The 21,683-nt window shown below is 39.7% G+C and overlaps 2 protein-coding genes across 7 annotated transcripts in view; one reads left to right on the forward strand and one right to left on the reverse strand.

Moving 5' to 3' along the window:
* Nucleotides 1–7,404, reverse strand: part of Fam186a (family with sequence similarity 186 member A) — a 77,033-nt gene extending 69,629 nt beyond the window's left edge. For 2 of the 3 annotated variants that reach the window (XM_074083352.1, XM_074083353.1), the window contains exons 1-2: nucleotides 7,295–7,397; nucleotides 2,566–2,742 (exon numbers count right to left, since the gene is read on the reverse strand). In XM_074083352.1, coding sequence (XP_073939453.1) covers nucleotides 2,566–2,742; nucleotides 7,295–7,339 — 222 coding nt within the window. In that variant the 5' untranslated portion in view covers nucleotides 7,340–7,397. Of the gene's footprint in view, nucleotides 1–2,565; nucleotides 2,743–7,294 lie in introns of all 3 variants that reach the window. The other variant, XM_074083354.1, reaches the window with a different exon arrangement.
* Nucleotides 7,405–7,476: 72 nt separating this feature from the next.
* Nucleotides 7,477–21,683, forward strand: part of Larp4 (La ribonucleoprotein 4) — a 69,229-nt gene continuing 55,022 nt past the window's right edge. For 2 of the 4 annotated variants that reach the window (XM_074083356.1, XM_074083359.1), the window contains exon 1: nucleotides 7,477–7,634. In XM_074083356.1, coding sequence (XP_073939457.1) covers nucleotides 7,617–7,634 — 18 coding nt within the window. In that variant the 5' untranslated portion in view covers nucleotides 7,477–7,616. Of the gene's footprint in view, nucleotides 7,635–8,031; nucleotides 8,079–21,683 lie in introns of those variants that run through there. The other 2 variants (XM_074083357.1, XM_074083358.1) reach the window with 2 other exon arrangements.

The following is a 21,683-nucleotide window of genomic DNA, read 5'->3' on the forward strand; positions in this document are numbered from 1 at the left end:
CCAAAAACAAAGAAACAAGAAGGGCTGCAGGCCCTGAGTTCAATTCCTAGTACTGCAAAAAACAAAAACCAAAACCAAAAAGCCATGAATGTTTGTTCTCAGATCAGGTGTGGTGATGAATGGCATGCCTATAATCCTAGCACTTGGGACACTGAGACAGGAGGAGTTGGAAGCCAACATGGGCTACATAGGGAGAAACTTTCTCAAAAAAAAAAAAAAAAAAAAAGTCTAAATTCCTAACAAGTCAGTAAAGAAACTTAAAATGCACAGAGATGAAAAGATGAAAGGTAGAAATAAAGCTGACTTTATTAGCATATAATAAGACTGCATATGTGGAAATACCAAAGAATCTACCAAAAAGTCAGAGAGGACCAACAACTGAGTTTCAGTGTACCAGATTAACATGCAAAAATCCATCGTATTTCTCTACAATAGCTGTGAATAGTTGAAAATTAAAATTAATTGGGAGGCAGAGATCAGGAAGATTGAAGTTCAAGACCAGCCTGGGAAAAAATTCATGAGCCCCCCCCCCCCCCATCTCAGTCATCCCAGCTACTCAAGAAGCATAAATAATAGCTGGCACTGATGGCTCACATCTGTAATCCTATCAACTCAGGAGGCAGAGATCAGGAGGATTAGAGGTTTGAAGTCAGCCCTAGGCAAATAGTTCACCAAACCCTATCTCCAAAACCCTATCATACACACAAAAAAAGAGCTGGTTGAGTGGCTCAAGTGTGCCTGCCTAGAAGGCATGAGGCCCTGAGTTCAAACCCCAGAGCTACCAAAAAAAAAAAAAAAAAAAGTTCACCACTCAAGAAGCATAAATGAACTGGGCACAAGTGGCTCATGCCTGTAATCTTAGCTACATAGGAGGCAGAGATCAGGAGGATCATGGTTTGAAGCCAGCCCCAGGCAAATAGTTCCTGAGACCCTATCTTGAAAATAACCAACACAAACAGGGCTGATCAGTGGCTCATGTGGTAGAACACCTGTCTAGGGAGCACGAGGCCCTGAGATCAAGCTCCAGGGCCACCAGAAAAAAAAAAATCAATTCTCCTTAACTTGATCTATTAATTAAGTACAATACCAATACAAATTATAAGCATTAAAAAAGAGAAAACTACAAAGCATAGCTGAGAAAAGTGAGCCATAAAAAAATGGAGAATACTCTATGTTGAAGGGTCAGAAAGCTAAGTATTGTTAAGATTTCAATTCTTCCCAAAAGAATCAATAAATTCAGTAATGTTACTGAAGATCAAATACAAGCAGACTTTTAAAGTGTTTATATGGCAGAATTTGACAGGCTGATTCTACATTTTTATTTGGAATCAGAAAAGGAGAATTTGGCGTGGATAAACACAGTTTTCAGATTATGTGTGGTTGAGTGTGTCACTCCAGAGAAAGAAGTCCAAGAAGAGGAAAAGGAGAGAGAGGAAAATGTAAGAGAGGTTTATCATAATTGAAGAAGTACAAAATGGGAGAACAAAACTAAATGATCTCACAAATAACTGTAAACCCTCAGTAATCAAGACATGCTGGTATTGGCATAGAGGAACAGATTAATAAAACATACTAGAGTCAGGTGCCAGTGGTACATGCCTATAATCCCACCTACTTGGGAGGCTAAAATTAGGAGGATCCAGATTGGAGGCCAGCCTGGGCAAAAAAAAAAACAAACCAGAGCAAAATGGACTTGAGTCCATTTTGGAGTCCTATGGCTCAAGCCATAGGGCCTGTTTCATGAGCACAAAGACTTGCTTGAGTTCACCCATGGGGCAGGGGGTGGAGGTAGGGGGACAACTGTTAAAAGCAAACACTTTTTTTGTTTGTTTTTAATTTTGTGTTTGTGGTACTGGGGTTTGAACTCAGGATCTACACCTTGAGCCACTCCTCCAGCCCTTTTTTGTGTTGGATATTTTCAAGATAGGGTCTTGTGAACCATTTGCCTGGGCTGGTTTCGAACCGCTATCCTCCTGATCTTTGCCTCATGAGTAGCTAGGATTATAGTCATGTACCACTGGGCACCCAGCTCAAACACTGTTATTGTTACTAGTTGGTGGAGGTTGGAACAGAGAAAATTCTGTGTAGAGTGAGAAAGTACCAGTATTTCTTTTTATTTTTCTTTCTCTGCCTGCCCCCCCCAAGGTAAGGATCAAACCCAGAGCCTTCAGCATGTACCTACCCTATTACTGACCTTTATTCCTGATTTTGATTTACTTCTTTTGAGGGGGGAAGGGATGGTTTCACCTTAGAACCCAGGCTGGTCTTGAACTCAAGATCCTCCTGCCTCAGGGTTCCTGAGCTAGGATTATAGAAACTCATCACTGCTCCCAGCCTGCTTTTTCACCTGTCTTGATTAATTCTGAGTTCTGATATGGAGAGATTAATATCAAATTTGAGTTTGTTATACACGGGGGTAAAATTGTCATTTGAAGTCAAAGTTATCTCAAATACAGTTAAATATCATGAATGTAAAGTGAGTTCTAAAAAAACCAAATGTACTCAAGTCATGGGAATTTTCAAAGAAAAAAGCTGCAGTGTGTAAACTTCCCATTCATCACCTACCTCTTTGACTCGAAGGAGCTGTGCTTGCTCAATCTTGGAGAGGACAGCTTGTACTGCTAATGGGGTTTTAAGCTCAGGGACCACAGGAATATCAAGAATATTTCTGGATGTTCTTTTCCATTTTTTTGAGATGATGGTTTCCTGGGTTTCATTTTCTGAGTCGGAGTCACTGCTGGTCTTTGTTAACATTTTGGAAAACATTTTAAAATAATAGGTGATTTGCTTTTATTTCTTTTTTTTTTTTCATAGAATATTGGCAAATAAATGCTAATAAAAATGTCCACTAGGAAGCTAGAAGGCTGCTCCTAGAGGTTGCGGCTTACTGTTATTAACTAGCTGTTAACCAACCATGGTATTCTAGTTGTGGTGATGTCATAATATACCCATTATGATATCATTGACTTGAACATTTAAAGAGTGCTTACTCTATTCAGAGAAGTAGGCATTCCATATGCTGTGATGGTAGAAGGGTGAAGGGGGGAGGGAGGGCAGGAAAGAATTGAGGACAAAGACTAAGAGAAATAGAAGACAGCACTGCTTAAATGAACTTAAAATCTAGCTGTTAGAATTCAAGATCCAGTGTTTTAAATGTAACTGTTCTCTCTTCCTGGGATTTTGCTGAAATATTTTTAAGCCTGTAAAGGAATAGTGTGTTATCACTCCTCAGTGGTCCCTTAACTTTTCCTAGATGTGTAGTAACTTGGAAGATATTTGGATGAATATCACACTCTTTCCACTGCCTATTTGTCTTTTCAAGGACCTGACTGAAGAAGGATTTGAAGTTCCATAGTTGGCTCAAAAATTTGAAGAGAAAACTAGAGGCTGCTTTCTACCTGGGAAGTGTGCTTTGGGCAGCTCTGACTGTAGAGATGATGAACAGGTTTAGGAGACTGGAGCAATTAAAGGACAGGGTGGTTTTGTTAGTCGTGTAGCTTCATTTTTTAATTTAAAAAATATGACAGAAAATAATATAGGTGTGCTCAGTACGAACAATGAACAAATATTAACATTTTATCCTATTTGCTTCAGATTTTCTTTTTAGTTTTTCTTTTTTAAAATTTTTTGTTTCTCTCTCTCTCTGGTTGTACTGGGGGTTGAACTCAGGGCCTCATGCTTGTTAGGCAGGTGCTCTTACTGCTTGAGCCACCCACCAACACTTTTCTCTTCTTTTGGGACAGGTTCTTGCTAGGTAGCCCAGGCTGGCCTTGTACTCAATATCCTCTGGCCTCCTCATGTGCTGTGCATCACCATGCCTGGGCAGATAGTGTTAAATAAAGGAAAGCCTTAGAGACAAATTGACATCCCCTGGGCTGTACTCCCCAGATCCTTTCTCTATCCCATTCCAGAGGCCATGACAATCATGAATTTGATGGGCTTGTGCCTAGTCTATCTTTATCTAGTTTTACTGTAGGTATTGGAATTCATAAACTATATAGCATCATCTTACATGTTTTAAATTTTATACAAATTGTGGCTATATAATTTAATTTCTCTACAAGAACTTCCTCTGTTGGAACCTTACTATAAAATTAGTCCTATAATGAGTCCTTGTAAAATTTATGTAGAACACAACTTAGGTGTTTTAGTCCTTTAGAAAAATGGAGGTAGGGAATCATAAAGTAGTTGTCTTTTAAAGATAATATAGAGAGAGCAAATTTAATGTTTTCCTTTCTCTTTAAGATCTCATTGTCTAAGTGATTCCTTCCTTGATATTCCCAAGTCACTTTGTAAACTTATTTGTTTTTCTCACATTTGTCATATTATTTATCAGTTCTTCTTGAGATATTGACTAAAATGTGGAAATCTATTATTAGTTTCACAATCTCTCCTTTTTTGGCAGTACTGGACTTTGAATTCAGGGCATCATGCTTGCTTATGCAGGCATTCTATAACTTGAGCCACTCCACCAGCCATTTGTTGATGGATATTTTTTTTTTTTCAGCACTGGGGTTTGAACCCAGGGCCTCAAGCTTGCTAGGCAAGCACTCTACCACCTGAGCCAATCCACCAGTGGTATTTTTGAGATAGGATCTCACAAACTATTTCCTTAAGCTGGCTTTGAACCACAATTCTCCTGATCTCTGCTTCCTGAATAGCTAGGATTACAGGCATGAGTCACTAGTGCCCAGCTAGTTTCAGAATTTCTCCTTAATGGAAACTTTCATAAGCTCGGGAATACTTTTTTGAGTGGTTAGACCAATTCTACCCCACCTTACTCCCACTCCCACTCTCTGCAGTCATAAATCTCCTCCCCTTTCCTATAAATCACAACTAAGTCTATTTACTCAGATTCGTAATAGTTTCTGAAAGTACCACAACTAAGGAAATTATTTTTATAAATGTGAGCTTTGATTAAAATAGCCATCATTATCCAGCATTTTTGACATTATCAATTCACTTCCAAGTACTTTTGTTGATATTAGATTGAAAGTCTTGCATAACTTTTATTGTTTTCATTGTTTTCTCTAGCAGCCATTTGCAAAGCAACTAAATGTTTGCAGACTAAGCTAATTTAGCATTATTTATCCTCTCTCTCTCTCTCTCTCTCATTTTTCAAGCAGCATGGATTCATCATGGACTGGAAATGAAGGCTTTTTAAAGCAAGTTTTTTAAATTCTTCCCTTTCATTTCAATAAGCAATTGTTGAGACACTACTGTGCAGTTACCAATCCTAAACTGAGGAGAACATATGCTAGGGTTCCTATCAAGAAGCTTAAAAAAGGAAAGAAAATAATTTAAGATTGAACATAATGATCGAGTGCTAACGAGAAATGAAGAAGAGATGTGTGGGGAGCAGAGTCTTTGGGAAAACGTTATGGAGAGAGATGGTTGACTAACAAATGAAGCCACTGCAGAGAGGGAAGATACCCTGAGCCATGGCTTTGGAGGTGAGTGCTAAAGAGTTGGCATTTTAGGGGTAAACTAAGGATGCAGTTATTCTTTATGCAGATCAATTTAGAGAAGGTCTAGGATACAATTATCAGCAACTTAATGGTAGAATGCATTTGGTATTAAAATGAGAAAGGCCTTTCCTTTACGATTACACTGGATCAGAATGGGTTTTGTTTTTGTTGTTGTTTTTTTTTTTTTTGTAGGCACTGAAGTTTGAATTTAGGGCCCCCCCACTTGCTACGCAGGCGTTCTACCACTTGAGTCACTCTACCAGCTCTGTTTTGTGTTCGGTATTTTCAAGATAGGGTCTCGGGGAAATATTTGCCCCAGGCTGTCTTTGAACTGCGAACCTTCTGATCTCAGCCTCCTGAGTACTAGGATTCCAGACATGAGGCACTGGCGCCTGGCTGGAGTTTTGGTTTAAATGAAACCTTCACTTTAGGAGGATTTTTAAAAAAACAATGGAATGGAAAAAAAAAATTCATTGGAAAAGATCAAGACAAAAAACTCTAGTAGCGTCCGGGCACCGGTGGTTCATGTCTGTAATCCTAGTTACTTAGGAGGTAGAGATCAGGAGCATCAGTGTTCAAAGCCAAAAGCGGCAATAGTTCGAGAGACCCTACCTCGAAAAAACCCAGAACAAAAAAGGTCTAGCGGAGTGGCTCAAGCGCCTGCCTAGCAAGAATAAGGGCCTGAGTTCAAACCCCAGTGCCACCAAAAAACAAAACAAAACAAAAGATCTTGTGGCTCATGCCTGTAATCCCAGCTACTTGAGAGGCCTCCATATGGAAAAATCGAGGTTTCCAGGGCAGCCCAGGCAAATAGTTCACATATGAGACCCCATTTCCAAAACAACCAGAGCAAAATGGACTGGAGGTGTGGCTCAAGGGCGCATGCTTCGCAAGCCGGAATCCCTGAGTTTAAACTCCACCCCAGTCCCACCAATAAAAAGAAAAAAAAAATCAAGATATGATTATTTCAAAAGACGAGTAGTTGAACTAGGGTTATGTGTAGTATTGACAAATGCGGAATACAAATGCGGAATAAATCTAGTAAAAAACCGAATTTTTTTTTTGTAAAAAGACAATTTTAAAAATTCTGTGTTTATTGGTATTTCATTTGAATATGGCAGAACACTAATGAAGAAGCTGTCTAGACTAAGTATTATTCATTTGCATTTTTATCAAGCGTAGAAGTGGAGTAGCATTATATTGATTCCAGCGAACTTAGAGCAAAGTTCTTCAAAGGTGTGTCAAGAAAACTCGTCCGTCCTAGAGCGCTCCTTCAACACTCAAATGGGAAAGATAAAAATTGCATAGGATTACTTTAAGATTAATTCACCAAAAATACTTAGTATATAGTGCTAAGCACATCGTAAGCACTTAATATACAGTAGCTGTACTAGTATTTTTACTACTAGTACAGATATATTTTCGGTACTTTTTTTTTTTCTTCGAGTCACTGCGTTTTCAGCAGGGCTGGGAGCCTAGTACACAAGAGCGGCTTTTAATCAAATCTAGACTGAACTATGAAAACTGTGGAAAAACTAAAGGCTGGGGTAGCTATCTGTTTGACAAGTGATAAAATGCGTCGATAAAATTTTTACACAACCCAGTGGCTCACGCCTGTTAATTCTAGCTTCTCAGGAGGCAGAGATTACGAGGATTCCGGGTCGAACCCAGCCCGAGCAAATAGTTTGCAAAACCCTATCAAAAAACCCTTCACAAAAATAGGGATGGTGGAGTGGCTCAAGGTGAAAGGCCTGAGTTCAAGCCCCACTACCGCAAAAATAAATAAATAAATAAGATTTACACAACCCAGTGGCACAAAATGGTACCTCTTCTTGATCGTCTGCCCCCACTCCAGACAGACGATAGTACATTCCACACCGCCGCTGGATAAGAAAGTGCTTAACTGGAGCGCGCCAAGGGCCACCTCTTCTCCCGGAAGTAATTTTGTCTAGAACCGGAAGCAGTTGCTGTTTCAAGGGAGGCGGGACTGGGCGGATCAGGTCGCAGCGGCTGACGGCGGGGGAGGAGTCGGGTCCACTGCCGGGTGGAGGGGCAAGGCTAGTGTCCTTATCCTAGCGATTGGGGCTCGGGCCTGTGAGCTAGTTGGAGTCGCGGCGGCGGGAACGATTGGGCCGAGTGGAAGAAGACATGTTGCTCTTCGTGGAGGTGAGTGGACTTGGTCATCTAGTCCTGCTCTGAGGAGAGCTGGAGCTTGGAGGCGCCGGCCGGTCCCACCGCCATGTGACTTTCCAGGCCGTACACCCGGCGGAACCGGCAGATAGGCTGACACAGCACCTGGGCCGTGCAGGCCTGCAGCTCCAGTCTGCGCGCTCCCAGCCCTTTAGGAAGCTGTCGGGGGGAGGCTGTAGGTGGGAGAGCACGGAAGGTTGGGTATGAGGGCTTGTCTGGTGTGGGGCGAGGATCAGAGGAAGGGGAAAGTGTCCCATATGGACGTACAGGAGTCAAACGGGCGGGCGGGGGGGGCGGAGTCTGTCGGAGAAAAGGGTAATCAGGTGGGCGCGTTCTCGGGGCGAAACGAGGCCTCGCGGGGCCCTCTGGGCGGGAGGCGAGCAACATGTGGGACCGTGGAGAAGGTGAAATGCGACTTAAGTGGGTCTTTTTTTTTTTTTTTTAAGTTTTTGGCTTAAGTGTTTTAAAAAGAAAACTCGAAGCTTTTTAGCAAGTTCTGTCAGATTTTTTAGGTCCCTTTCCTTGTATCTGGAAGGTTCTGTGGGTGAAAGCGAGTTGCTGTGAAGGCCAGAGGCAGCCAATGGGACTTGGAAGCCTTGAAAGGCACCGCTTTGACCTTTTGTAAAAGTTGCTCGGGCTGCGGCTGCGTGATGCGGGTTGATTCTGTGAACTGATTAAAACGCGCTCTACAAGGAAAATTCCAAGAATGAGAGAAACTTAGTCCGGGAAAAGCCGGATTTATTGTGTTATTTGAACAAAAGTCATATTTTTGTTACTTTAAGGTTTCAAGGTGGTGATACACGCCTTACACAGCACGAAGTTTTAGTTTTCTCCTTTCTGGCCTTCTGTTGTGTGCAGTGAGCATCAGCTGGCTGCCTGGCTAATGCTTTGAGTAGATTCCAGATCATACTGTTCTTACATTGTGAAAACGTCAAACCAGCAAAGCTGCAGCTTGGCAACTGAGCATTTGTTAACTATGCCCATAAAAAGAATCTTTTTCAATGAGGGAAGGAATTTACAGGTTGTATAGTGGGCTCGGGAGCTAGGGCCAGCCTTGGGAGAGGTGGAGGGTTCCCGTAATAATGAGATATAAAGTAAATTTATTTTATTTTACTTTAGTCTGATATTGTGTAGCTGGTAAATTGGATATCTGTAAGGGTTTTTGAAAAATAAAGATACTGCTACCTTAGAGTATAAGCAGTGTTAATAATAAACATTCATTGGAATTTTCCAAGCAAATCATTAAGAGGTTTAAAATTGGGCTGGCGGAATGACTCAAGAGCTACAGTGCCTGTCTAGCAAATGTGATGCCCTGAGTTCAAACTCCTGGGGAAAAAAGAAAGGTTTAAAATTACTGATCTCTTTTGTTGGTTTGTTTTGTTTTTTTGTACTGGGTTTTTGAACTCAGGCTCTTCACGGTGAGCCATTCCACCAGCCCTTTTTTTTGGTGGTGTGTTTTTTCGAGATAGGGTCGCGTGTACTATTTGCCCTGGTTGGCTTTGAACTTTGGTCCTCATGATTTCTGCCTCCTGTAGCTAGGTTTACAGGGCGTGAGCCACCAGCCCTCGGCCTGAGCTCATTTCTGAGTTTTTTGTTTTTTTGTTTGTTTTGTGTGTGCTGGGCCTTGCTCATGCTAGGCAAATACTGTACTACTGAGCTACACCCAGCTCTTGGTTTTTTTTTGAGACAGGATCTTCATAGGCACACATCAGACTGGCCTTGAACTCACTGTATAGCTCAGACTATCCTTGAACTGGCATCCTCCTGCTTCCTCTTCCTCCAAAGTGCTGAGATTGCAGATATTTTATTTATTTATTTTTTTGGTGGAACTGGGATTTGAGCTCTTTAAACTTGAACTCTTCAAGCAGGAGCACTGCTTCTTGAGCCACACCACCAGCCCTGGCTGTTCATTAAAAATCCACGTTTTCCTTCAACAGAATCAGAAATCAGATTTGATTTTAAGCAGGGCTAGGTTGTCTTAGAAAAGTTATATCACGCAAATACTGCAGGTTTTAAGAATGTGAAATTTGGCCTATATCATTGTTATTCACAGATGTCATAATCTAATGGTGTGCAGTGTGTTTACTTATCTATCTAATTTTGGCAGTACCCGGGTTTTGAGCTCTGTCTCATCCTTACTAGGTAGGTGCTCTACCAGTTGAGCCACACCTCCAGCCCTCAATTTATATCAATATTAATTTCAAAATAAGCTTTGGAATTGGGAATTGATTCCTTTGTCTTTATTAAAATGTGAACTTTAGTAATAGGCCACTTATTTAGTGTTTGAGCTAGGTACCTCTCCTGTCTCTAAAGAAGCTTTACAGTGTTTTACAGGGGAGGAAAAACAGACTGAGAGGTTAAGTAACTTAATAAAATTAAAGCAGTGGAAATGGCATTTAGATCTAGATCATTCTGATGTTAAATCAGCCTGTCTGCCCACTTTAGCCCAACTTTATCATAGTTTTAGTAAACTATTTTGTATATATAGTCAGTGTCCCCATTAATATTTCTTTATAAATCTTTTTTTGTTTTGCAGTACTGAGGTTTTAACTCAGGCCTACACCTTGAGTCACTCTACCAGCCCTTTGCTTTGTGTGTATGTGTGTGTGTGTGTTGGGTTTTTTTTTTTTTTTTTTTTTTTTTTTTTTTTTGAGATAGGGTCTCTGGAACTCTTTCCCCTGGCTGGCTGCGAACCGCCATCCTCCTGGATTATAGACTTGGGCTACCATACCCAGTTTCATATAAAGTTTTATTGTAAATTAATTATGTCATTAAATAGGTCTGATTATACAATATTAAAGTCAGTCATTCGGCATTTTGTTAACTATTTTTGTGCTGTTGGCAGTCGAACTCACACTTGGCAAAGTATGCCACCACTGAACTACACCTGATGCCCTCCCTTATTGATTCTTATAACCTTATGATATAGAAGCCAAAGCTTAGAAGTTACATGTCTGCAGTCATTCGGGTGTAAATAATGTGGGGACTAAAGTCTGAAGTGTGCTTGTAGAAAATATATCTCTGGCTCCAAAACTTATTTTTCACTTCCCCCTAAGGCATGGATTCTTCATGTAGGTTGCTAGGTAGAATTGAAGAAGTATGTGAGCTTGTTTGAGGAAAAAACCTATCTATTTACTTTCCTTGGCATCTAACAGGATTCTGGATGGAAACAAATTGAAAGTTTAAATTTTAATGATGGCAATAGGGCCTGTGACTTTGTCACCAAAAGAAATCATGTTTTTTTAATTTAAAAGTTTTGCATATATTTTGAAATACTGTTTATGCTCATTATTCCTTGTTATGTTAGTAATCCTATTTAGTGCATTAGTAAGCACATTTATGACCATATTAGAAATTTAAAATATTTCGATAATTATATTTCAATCTAATTGGCTTACTTTGTGATTCTGTATATTTCACACCGTATTTAAAAAATGATCTGAAAGAAACTCATAGATAATTGGACTAAAGAGGTCTGTGGCACAAAAGAGGTTAAAAACCACTTTACTAAACCAAGGTGCTTGTGGATCATCGTTGCCAGGGTTAATCCAGGATCAGTAGTGTTCAGGATCTTTTTTCTCCAATGCATTTTTTTCTTTCTTTTTTTACTTTGTTTTTTCATTTTTGGCTGTATTGTGGTTCATTTTTGGCTGTATTGTGGTTTGAACTCAGGGCCTCATGTTTGATAGGTGCTTTACCATTTGAGCCACTCTTCCAGTCTTGTTTTCAAAATAGGGTCTTGAGAACTACTTGCTTGGGGCTGGCATCGAACCAAGATCCTCCTTATCTCTGTTTCTTGAGTAGCTAGGATTACAAACGTGAGCCACTAGTACCTGTCTTGAATTCATTTTTTCTGATGAGACCCCCAGCTAAAATAGTTTAGAATTGGAATCAGTGGAATAGATAATAGTACCAATAATTATTAGTATTTCTACTATGGACATACATGTGTATGGTGCTTAGTATGTGTCAGACAAATTAGGTGTTTTTGCATGTATGCATATTATTCAAGTCTTACAATATCTCTTTGAAGTACTGTTATCCTCATTTTAGAGATAAGGAAGCTAAGGCACTGAGAAATTAAATTAACTTTGAAACAGCAGTGTGTGTTCTTCACCTGAGTGGTGTTGTATTGTTTACACTTACGAGCACTGAAGAGACAGATTGCAGTTTTTTCATGTTCTTCATGGTTAATCTTCTGTTCATTTTTCATACCATGTTTCCCCTCTAGTATTTGTCCAAGATTATATAGCTAATGAATGTTGAAGCTGGAATTAGATTTTTTTTTTTTTGAGACAGTGTCTTGTTATGTAGCTCAAGCTGTCCTCAAACTTGGTCTCAGCCTCCAAGTGCTAGGGATTATAGATTTGAGCCCTGTGGATTTAGAACTCAGTCTATCTAGTTATATTGCAATAGATAGCTACAGGTAGACAAATACTTAGTTCAAGCCTTCTCTTATATACAAAGGACTATACTAGCTTCAGTAGTTTATCTTGGTTGTTTTTTGTTTGTTTTGTCACCCCTGTTCTGAAGGAGACAAACTGTCTATCAGGGACGATTTTTTAAAAAAAAGTTTGGAGTGAGGGGCCTGGCAGAGTGCCTGCCTAGCAAGTGCAAGGTCCTCAGTTCAAACTCTAGTACCACCAAAAAAAAAGTTTGGGGTGGCATGTGCCTGCCATCCCTAGCTGTACTGGTTGCTGAGATTCGGAGGATCCTGGATAAGAAAGTTTGTGAGACCGCGTCTCAATGGAAAAAGCTAGGCACGGTGGTGCTAGCCCGTCATCTTTGCTGCTTCAGGCATCTTAAAATAGGAAGATTACAGGTCTACCCTATCCAAAATAATTAAAGCAAAAAGATAATTGGACTAAAGTAAAAAAAAAAAGTTTGGGTAATTTACAAATTTGTCAAAAATGACCTGATTTATATTCTATTACAAATTCCATTAGGTTTGAAACAGCAATGAGTGTCCTTCACCTAATTGCATGTTTTTTGTGGTTAATTTTTTAATGTTTTTTTGTTAATTTTTCAGACCACATTTCCCCCTCCAGTAATTTTAGCTAATTATACTTGCTGCTCTAGTGTGACACTTTTTTTTTTTTTTTTTTTTAGCAGTATTGGGGTTTGAACTCAGGGCCTACACTTTGAGCCAATCCACCAGCCTTTTTTTGTGAACTATTTGCTCAGGCTGGCTTCAAATTTCTATCCTCCTGATCTCTGCCTCCTGAATAGCTAGGATTACAGGTGTGAGCCACTGGTGCCCAGTTAGGCAGGGGGGTTTCTAGTTCCCATCCAACTGGGGCTATGTAGTGAGACTTTGTCTCAAAAAACCAAAGTAAAAGCAGCACAAAGAACCCAAACATCTGGGTTCCAGTGGTTCATGCCTGTAATCCTAGCTACTTGGGAGTCAGAGATCAGGAGGATCATGGTTCTAAGCCAGCTCTGGGCAAATAGTTCGTGAGATCCTATTTTGAAAAAATGCTTCACAATAAAGGGCTGGCGGAGTGACTCAGTTGGTAAAAGTGCCTGCTTAGCAAGCATGAGACCCTGTGATCAAACCCCAAGTGCTGCCTTTCCCCTCGAAAAACCATCCAGGCACTGGTGGCTCATGCCTGTAATCCTAGCTACTTGGGAGGCAGAAATCAGTAGGTTCAAGGTTTAAGGCCAACCCAGGCAAATTGTGAGATCCTCTCTTGAAAAAGCCCAACAAAAAACAAGGCTGGCTGAGTGGCTCAAGTGCCAAAGCTCCTGCCCAACAAGTATAAGGCCTTGAGTTCAGTCCCCAGTACTGCCGAAAAAAGGAAATGGTTGCCAAGAAAAGTTATGAGTTAGTGAACAGCTGAGAACTTTTCGAACAGTTTGATTTTGGAATATTTATTGGAGCTGGATGCAAATATTAGAATTCAGAAGAAATGTTGCTAAGTAATACCTGTAATGGATTGAATGACTACAAAATACAAAATTGGAATAAAATGCTCAGAAGTGAGCATAAGGGTGTAAATGTATCCCATAGTACTTTAAAGTATGTTTAAAAAGAAAAGGGGCTAGAAATTTTGTATTTTGATCAATTTGGATTTGTTTAGGCTACCTGACAGCTCCAAGGGTTAATGAACATTTCAAATCTGTAATTTTGGTTTATTACTTTGGGGCTTAAAACGTGATTTTGACCCTGTACTTAGAAATTAAGTCTGAGTCTTGTATTGTAAAGGAGTACAGAGTTGAAGTTGAGAAACTCACCAATCCATCTATCAATCTGAAGTTATAAAAAGGATGTCTTCTCTTTGAATATCCTAAAATGAAAGTAGAAAATGGCTTGGTGGCTCTGATAGTGTTTATAGCGTTTTGATTTATCATTCCCATAATCTGCACTTTGCTTAAACTGTGGTGCTAGGATGGAATCCAGAGGGCTGGAGGGATGGCTCAAGTGGTAGAGCACTTGCCTAGAAAGCGCAAGTGTGAGGCTGTGAGTTCAAGCCCCAGTACCACCAAAAGAAGGAAAAGATAGAACCTAGGGCCTAGACCAGTGCACTCTGCTACTGAGCTGTAGCCCTAACCCAAGTGTTTTGTTTTGCTTGTTTTTTGGGGTTTTTTTTTGGTGGGACTGAGGTTTTAACTCAGGGTTTAATCTTGTAAAGCAAGTGCTTTGTGGTTTGAGCCACACTTCTAGTCCATTTTGCTCTGGTTACTTTTAGAGATGGAAGTCTTGAAAAGTATTTGCCTGGGCTGGCCTTGAGCCTCCATCGTCCCTCTGTCTCCCCAGTACCTAGGATTACAGGCATGAGCCACTGGTGCCTGGCTCCAAGTTTTGTTTTCTTTAAAGTTCAGTATTTAAGGCAGGTTTATCTTGAAAACATACATAGCAAATATTCTATATATGGTAGTTTTGTTTTCTGTTACTGTTTTTTTTTTTTTTTTTTTTTTTTTGGTGGTACTGGAGTTCGAACTCAGAATCTCACACTTGGTAGGCAAGCACTCTACCATGTGAGCCATTCTGCTAGCCCTGTTTTTTGTTGGGTATTTTTGAGATACGGTCTTGAGAATTATTTGCCTGGGCTGGCTGGCCTCAATCCTAAATCCTCCTGATCTCTGTCTTCTAAGTAGCTAGGATTACAGGTGTAAGACACTAGGGACTGACTTGGTGACAAAATTGAGTTTCACTTCTTATCTGTAATTTGTTCCTATTTGTCTTCTGACATAGTTGTGTTTGTAATGTTTCTAATAGTATGTGGTGTTAATTGCTGATACATGAATAGTTGCTCTCAAAAATCCATTGAAATTTGTGTTTTATATAGTGTGTAGTTCTGGAAAGTTTATGAACCACATCATAATAGTACTGGCAATTGCAAAAACTACCCTGAGATACCACCGACTCAGGAGATATGTAATTTTCTAGTTCTAATCCCAGTCTTTTCACTAATCGCTCTGATTTTGGTCAAACCAAATAATTTAATTATTTTATTTATTTATTTATTAAATAGTTGAAGAGCATAGTTTCAACTGGGTGCAGTGGCACACATCTGTAATCAGTACTTGGGAGGCTGAGTTAGGAGAATAGTGAATTGAGGGCTAGCCTGGGCTGTTGCAAAAACAAAAAATTTTTTTTTATAATTGAAGTGTATACTTTTGGGGGACAAATAAAATGAGAGTGAAGGTTGCAGTGTATTAAAACACATTTAAATATAAGGTTTAAAGGAATACAAATTATAAAATGCAGATAGGCACTTTTTAGTCTTGTCTGTTCCTTTGTCAGACTATTTTGACTAATCTTTAGTTCAGAGAATGTCTGTATTTATAAATGAGTGGCTCTAAACCAAAGACAGAAGAATACTTTATATATTACTATAGGTAGAGTATAAACTCAGGCATGAAACCATGCTCCAGAGGTGAGAATTAAGCTCTGTTGCCTTTACCTGTCATTGAAGGGAAAGGGTTTTTTGTTAGGGCAGAAAAGTCAGGAGTGATGCTGGGTTTGTATAGCGCATGGTTGGTTGGTTAGCATTTCATAGGACTTACTATAAACAGATAAGGTGACCATACCTCCCACTGGGCAGTTTTGGGGTTTGAACTCAGGCTCTCATGCTTGCTAGGCAAGCATTCTAAGACTTGAGCCGTGTCCCCAGCCCCTTTTTGCTTGAGTTATTTGGCAAGTCTTTTCTTTTTTTCTTCTACATCATTCACAAAGCAAAATGGGACATGTAATGTTAGTACTAAAATATTTGTTACTGTATGGCTCATGCCAGTAATCCTGGTTACTCAGGACCAGACATGCAGGAGAATCATGGTTTGAAACCAGCCTGGGCAATGGTTCTCAAGGCTCTATCTCAAAAATACCCAATACAAAAAAGGAGTGGAGTGGCTCAAGTTGTAGAGTGCCTGCCTTGAATTCCCAAGTTCAAATCTCAGTGAAATTTGTTACTGAATTGGCTATGGGGTTTATTTATTTATGGGGTTAAAAGTTGCAATTGATCATTGTAAAAAACAGGATTATTCTAGCCTTTGAAGTTAGTGGAAGGAAGAGTAAATAGGGAGACAGTGATTGAGTATAAGACACATTTACATATTATATTCAAGGCTGCACAAAAGAGCAGTTAAAATATGAACTCTAGTCAGGCACTGTGGTGGATACTTGTAATCCCAGCTACTCTTAGAGCCTGAGGTAGGAGGATCACAAATTTGAGCCTGGCCAGGGCAATTTAGTGAGACCCTGTCATAAAATATAAAATAAAAAGGATTGGGAATGTAGCTCACTGGTAGAGTGCTTGCTTAGCATGCACAGGGCCCTGGGCTCGATCTGTATACTGTAAATAAAACAAAAACCCAAAGACTTGGACTGGAGGTATGGCAAAAGCAGTAGATTGCTTGCCAAGCAAGAGTTTAAACTCCATTAACACCCCCAAAAAAAGAAATAGACTCTAAACTGGGCTGGTAGTCTCAGCTACTTGGGAGATTGGGAGAGTGAAGCAGGAGGATTGCCTGAGCCTAGGATTTTGACCCGCTTGGGCATTTCAAAACACATTAAAAAAACCTCTGGGGCCAGGCTGACTCCCTGCTTAGATTGCGTTGTTAAAACCATGCTGGTGCAGTCAGAAGACTTCCACATTCTTGGCAAGAATCCATGGCAGGACACTTGAATATAAAGGGAGTTTATTAAAAATTAGGAAAGGAAATTACAAAGGGGAGTGTGGCCAGGGCCCTGGTAGAGTCTGCCAGCCGAGAGAGCTTGTTTCCACTCTTCAGGTGCTTTTAAAACCTATGATAACCTGTGGGAAGGGGAGAACCATGTGATTCCCATCTAGTGGGGAGTGGCATGGGCTGTTCCCAGCCAGGTGAGGGCCGTCATGGAGCCCCAAAGACGTGATATTTTTCTGATTCCTGATCTTTTCCTAATTTAGCCTGCCTCAGGGTCACTTTCTAGTTGTGTACTTGGAGGCAAGTTGTTTGACCTCTGTTTCTCAGTTTCCTTATCTGTAAATTAAGATAATATTACTATCTGTCTTAAGGTTGTTCAGAGGATTGACAGGGTAAAGCACTTAAAGTATAAGCACTGTATGTGACCTGCTGCTTTTAGGTAGAAAGAACTTGGGGAGACATTTTCTGTCTTTTTCTCTAGAGGACTAGAAATAATAGCTTTAGTGATGAAATAAACTTCAGCTTTTCTTCCACAGTGAATAGACAGTGAACCCTGATTCTGGACAACTTGGAGAGCTTGACATAGGGTGTTTCACTTACCTTGCTGTTTTAAAGCATGATCCCTGGCCAGGGGCTCACACCTGTAATCCTAACTACTCAGGAGGCAGAGATCAGGAGAATTGCCATTCAAAACCAGCCTGGGCAAATAGTTGTTGAGATCCTATCTTGAAAAAAATCCAACACACACACACACACACACACACACATCCAACACACACACACACACACACACACATCCAACACACACACACACACACACACATCCAACACACACACACACACACACACACACACACAAAAGACTGGTGGAGTGGCTAGAGGTGTAGGCCCCAAAATGACCACGGGCCATCTGGCCAAGAGATTCTTTATTGCCAGGTGGGAGAGGGAGTGAGGAGAGAGAGAGAGAGAGAGAGAGAGAGAGAGACAGACAGACACAGACATGATCTGATTGGTTAGGATCTTATGGTTCATGTTGATTGGAGGTTGGGGCAGAAGCAGAATTCAAGCTAGACTTGAGGCAGGACCGTGACCCTGGGAAACAGAAGCTTAAGGGTGCAATAAGAACCGAAACCTATCAGCACCATTATTGCCAACACCCTGAGTTTAAACCCCAATACCATCAAAAAAAAAAGATCCCTGGACTAATTAGAATATAAACTGGCCCTGTCCTAGAATTACTGAATCAGATTCTGCATTTTATCAGTATCCATAGGTGATTCTTAGGCACATTGAAGTTTGAGAAACGCTGACAAGCATATACTCATTCATTGATTTATTTATTAAATTTCATTTTGAGTTTCCTGTGTTCTAGGTGTTCTTTCACTGTTCATACATTCTGGAGTTTTTGGATAAAGTAATTCCAGATAGAATAAGTGCTTTGTGATAGAGGATAAATTCTATTGCATAAACTTCCATGAAATTTTTTCTTATACTGAAATTTATCTGTACTTTTGCCCTCTAGGATAGAAATCATTGTGACTCTGAATTGACTTCAGCCCTGGGGACCATAGTTCTTATCTGGTGGCTATTTCCTATATTCATTTCTTCTGGATCATAAGCCACTTTTAGGCAAAACTTGGGTCAGGGGTCTGCATGACTTTGAAAGAAGATATATAATAATCCTATATAGTAAATAACTGGCCTCTTAAAATATTCCTCTTAGGCCCGAAGTGCATTAATGGCTAAAAGCATGGACTGTGCATACTAACTACCAAGGATCAAATCTTGGCTCTGTCTTTTTTTTTTCTTTTTTTCTTTTTTTCTTTTTTTTAGTACTGGGGTTTGAACTCAAGGCCTACACCTTGAGCCACTCCACAAGCCATTTTTTTTGTGATAGGTTTTTTTGAGATAGGATCTTTCGAACTATTTGCTTGGCTGGCTTTGAACTGTGATTCTCCTGATCTCTGCCTCCTGAGTAACTAGGATTACAGGCATGAGCCACTGGTGCCCGGGTTGGCTCTGTTTTATTAGTTGTGTAATCTTGGGCATTGGGCAGCATAGGGTAACTTTTTCCTTATCTGTGAAATGTGGATGATAATACTATTTAAGTGAGGTTTTTAAGATGACTAATTCAGTGTTTCTTAAATATTAGCAATTATTGTTAGAGTGAGTGGAGAAGTCCCACTTCAAATTTCATTTTTACATTCCCTACAGTACTGATAAGTATATTCTGTAGGACTGAACTTTTGCTGGATGAAATAAGAGATGTTTGATCTTTTTTTTGTCCGTCCCTCCCTTCCCCTCCCTCTTTTCCTTTCCTTAGTATTTTAGTTGCCGTCAGTCTTGAAGATGTAGAAACAACCTGAATGATAAATCTGCCATAGGACAAATAAATTTAACTAAACATTCTATTTCTGCTTTATAGCATTTATGGGGCTAAGTGGTTTGGGATTTCTGTTTCTGATAGTAAATAAGCAGGTAAAACAAAGGTTATGTATATCCCAAGAAATAGTTTCACTATATTTATGGTGACTTCCCCAGTTATTTTTTTTCTAAACATAAGTAGTAAATGACATATATAACTTAGAAATAGCACAGCGGGGGGGAAAAATAGAAGCGGTGGTTTGTATATCAGTTTTAGGTATAGTTCAGATATTTTCATTGAGTATCTGTGCTTGCATACTTCAAACCATGATCCTCCTGATCTCTGCCTCCTGAGTGACTAGGATTACAGATGTGCCTGGCTGGGTTTTTTAATTGATTGGGTTTTTTGAGAGAAGGTCTCACCATGTAGCCTCTGCCGGCCTTGAACTCAGAACCCTGCTTCTGCCTTCCTGAGTGCTGGGATCTCCACCATACCTGGTTCTAAGCTGTAGAAATTTTGAGACTATTTGTTAGGGAAAACACTAACTGTTTTGGCTGAGTATTTTGTTTCCAATTTTCCTTCTTTCTTGTGGTGCTGGGGATTGAACCTAAGAGCTTGCCATTGCACGTGCTAGGCAAGTGTTCTACCACTGAGCTACATTTAGCCATTTTACAATATATACATACTTTATATAATGTGTTGTATACCATAGATATTTATATAACTTAAAATATATATATATATACACAATTTTGTCAATTTAAAAACCATAAAAGTAATATACATACTTCAGAATATCTTGTTATATACCATAAATATATACATATAACTTAAAAATGTATATACACGCATGATTTTTGGTCTGGGTTATGGCTCAAATGGTAGAGTGGTGTTAAATGTAAGGCTATATAGAAAAGCACCAAAATGAAAAAAAAAAATGCTATTACTTGGGAGTAACCAGTGATATTTATTATTATTATTATTATTGTCTTTCAGAATCTTTCCTGTGCTTGTGGATGCTGTTCACACAGTTGAATCATTTTTCTAATATATAGCAGTTTGCTTTATTTTCTGCAAGTTTTTTTTTAAGGTGGAAAACATGAAATTTTACTTATTTATTTTGTAGATTTAATGCAAGTTTTGTTTTATTTTGTTTTTGTGGGACTGCAGTTTGAACTCAGGGCTTTATACTTGCAAAGCACATCCTCTACCACTTGATCCACACTTCCAGTCCATTTTATTCTGGTTATTTTGGAGATGGGATCTATTTGCCTGGGTGGGCTCAAATCTCTGTTCTCCTAATCTCAGCCTAAATTTTTGTGAACATTTTCCATGTCTGTTTTTCCTGATTCATAGATTCACAAGACATTGTCGAAAATACATAGAGTAGTCCTGTGTACTCTGCCCAGTTTCCCCCAGTACTTGCATAACTATAGTATGGTGTAAAACAGCAAGTTGACATTGATAAAGTCCACAGAGCTTATTCAGATTTCACCAGTTTTATATACAATTTTAAGGTTCTGTCTTTATCCTGTTATATGAATGAACTACAGTTATTGAACAAATAACTACCATTGGATATTTCTAATTTTTCACTATTATAAAATTAGTGCAAGTAAGCATGCGCAGTTGGATGCACTGGTGGTCCTAGATACTTGGGAAGATGAGACAGGAGGATTGCTTGAGTCCAGGAGTTCTAGACTGTAATGCACTGTGCTGATTGGGTGTTCGCATTAAGTTCAGCATCAATATAGTGACTTCCTGGGGGACCACCAGGTTGCCTAAGGATGGGGGGGAATGGCCCAGGTTGGAAATGGAGCAGGTCAAAACTCCTGATGCTGGTAGAGGAATCGTGCCTATGAATAGCCACTGCATTCCAGCCTGGGCAAAACAGATCCCATCTCTTAAGAGAGAGGTGGGGGGAGACAGTAAGTGCACAGCAATTCTTTCCTTCCTAAAACCAGGATTTCACACAAATTCTGTTTACACAAGGCAAATGTACCTAATAGAAAATGCTTTTGCTCCAAGGCAATTATTGGTCTAGTACAACCAAACAGGATTTTTGTAGAGGGAAAGGGAGAAGTATATACATGGGGAGAGGGAGAGAAAGAGGAAGTTAGTGCAGGCAAACAAAATGTTTTTGTTTATCTGGGTTTTGTTTATTTGTTTTCAGTGCTGGGGAATGAACCCAGGGCCTTGCACATGCTAGGCAAGCACTTTATCACTGAAGTACATCCCCAGCTACTTTTGTATGGTTTTCTAAGTAAATTTGAGAACTAGAATTTCTGGACCCATGAATGTATACATGTAAAACTTTTTTGTGTGTGTGGTACTGGGGTTTCAACTCAGGACCTACACCTTGAGCCACTCCTCCAGCCCCCCCCCCCCCTTTTTTTTTTAATTTTAACAGGTTTATTTATTTATGTTTGTTAATAAAGTTGAACTGCTGAAATTTGTTGACTGAAACATTTGACTTGCATTAATGCTTTACATCCATACATTTATATTTAAAACTCACATACAAATGAAAATGG

This window comes from Castor canadensis, chromosome 8 (genome assembly GCF_047511655.1).
Source record: "Castor canadensis chromosome 8, mCasCan1.hap1v2, whole genome shotgun sequence".
Taxonomy (NCBI): Eukaryota; Metazoa; Chordata; class Mammalia; order Rodentia; family Castoridae; genus Castor; species Castor canadensis.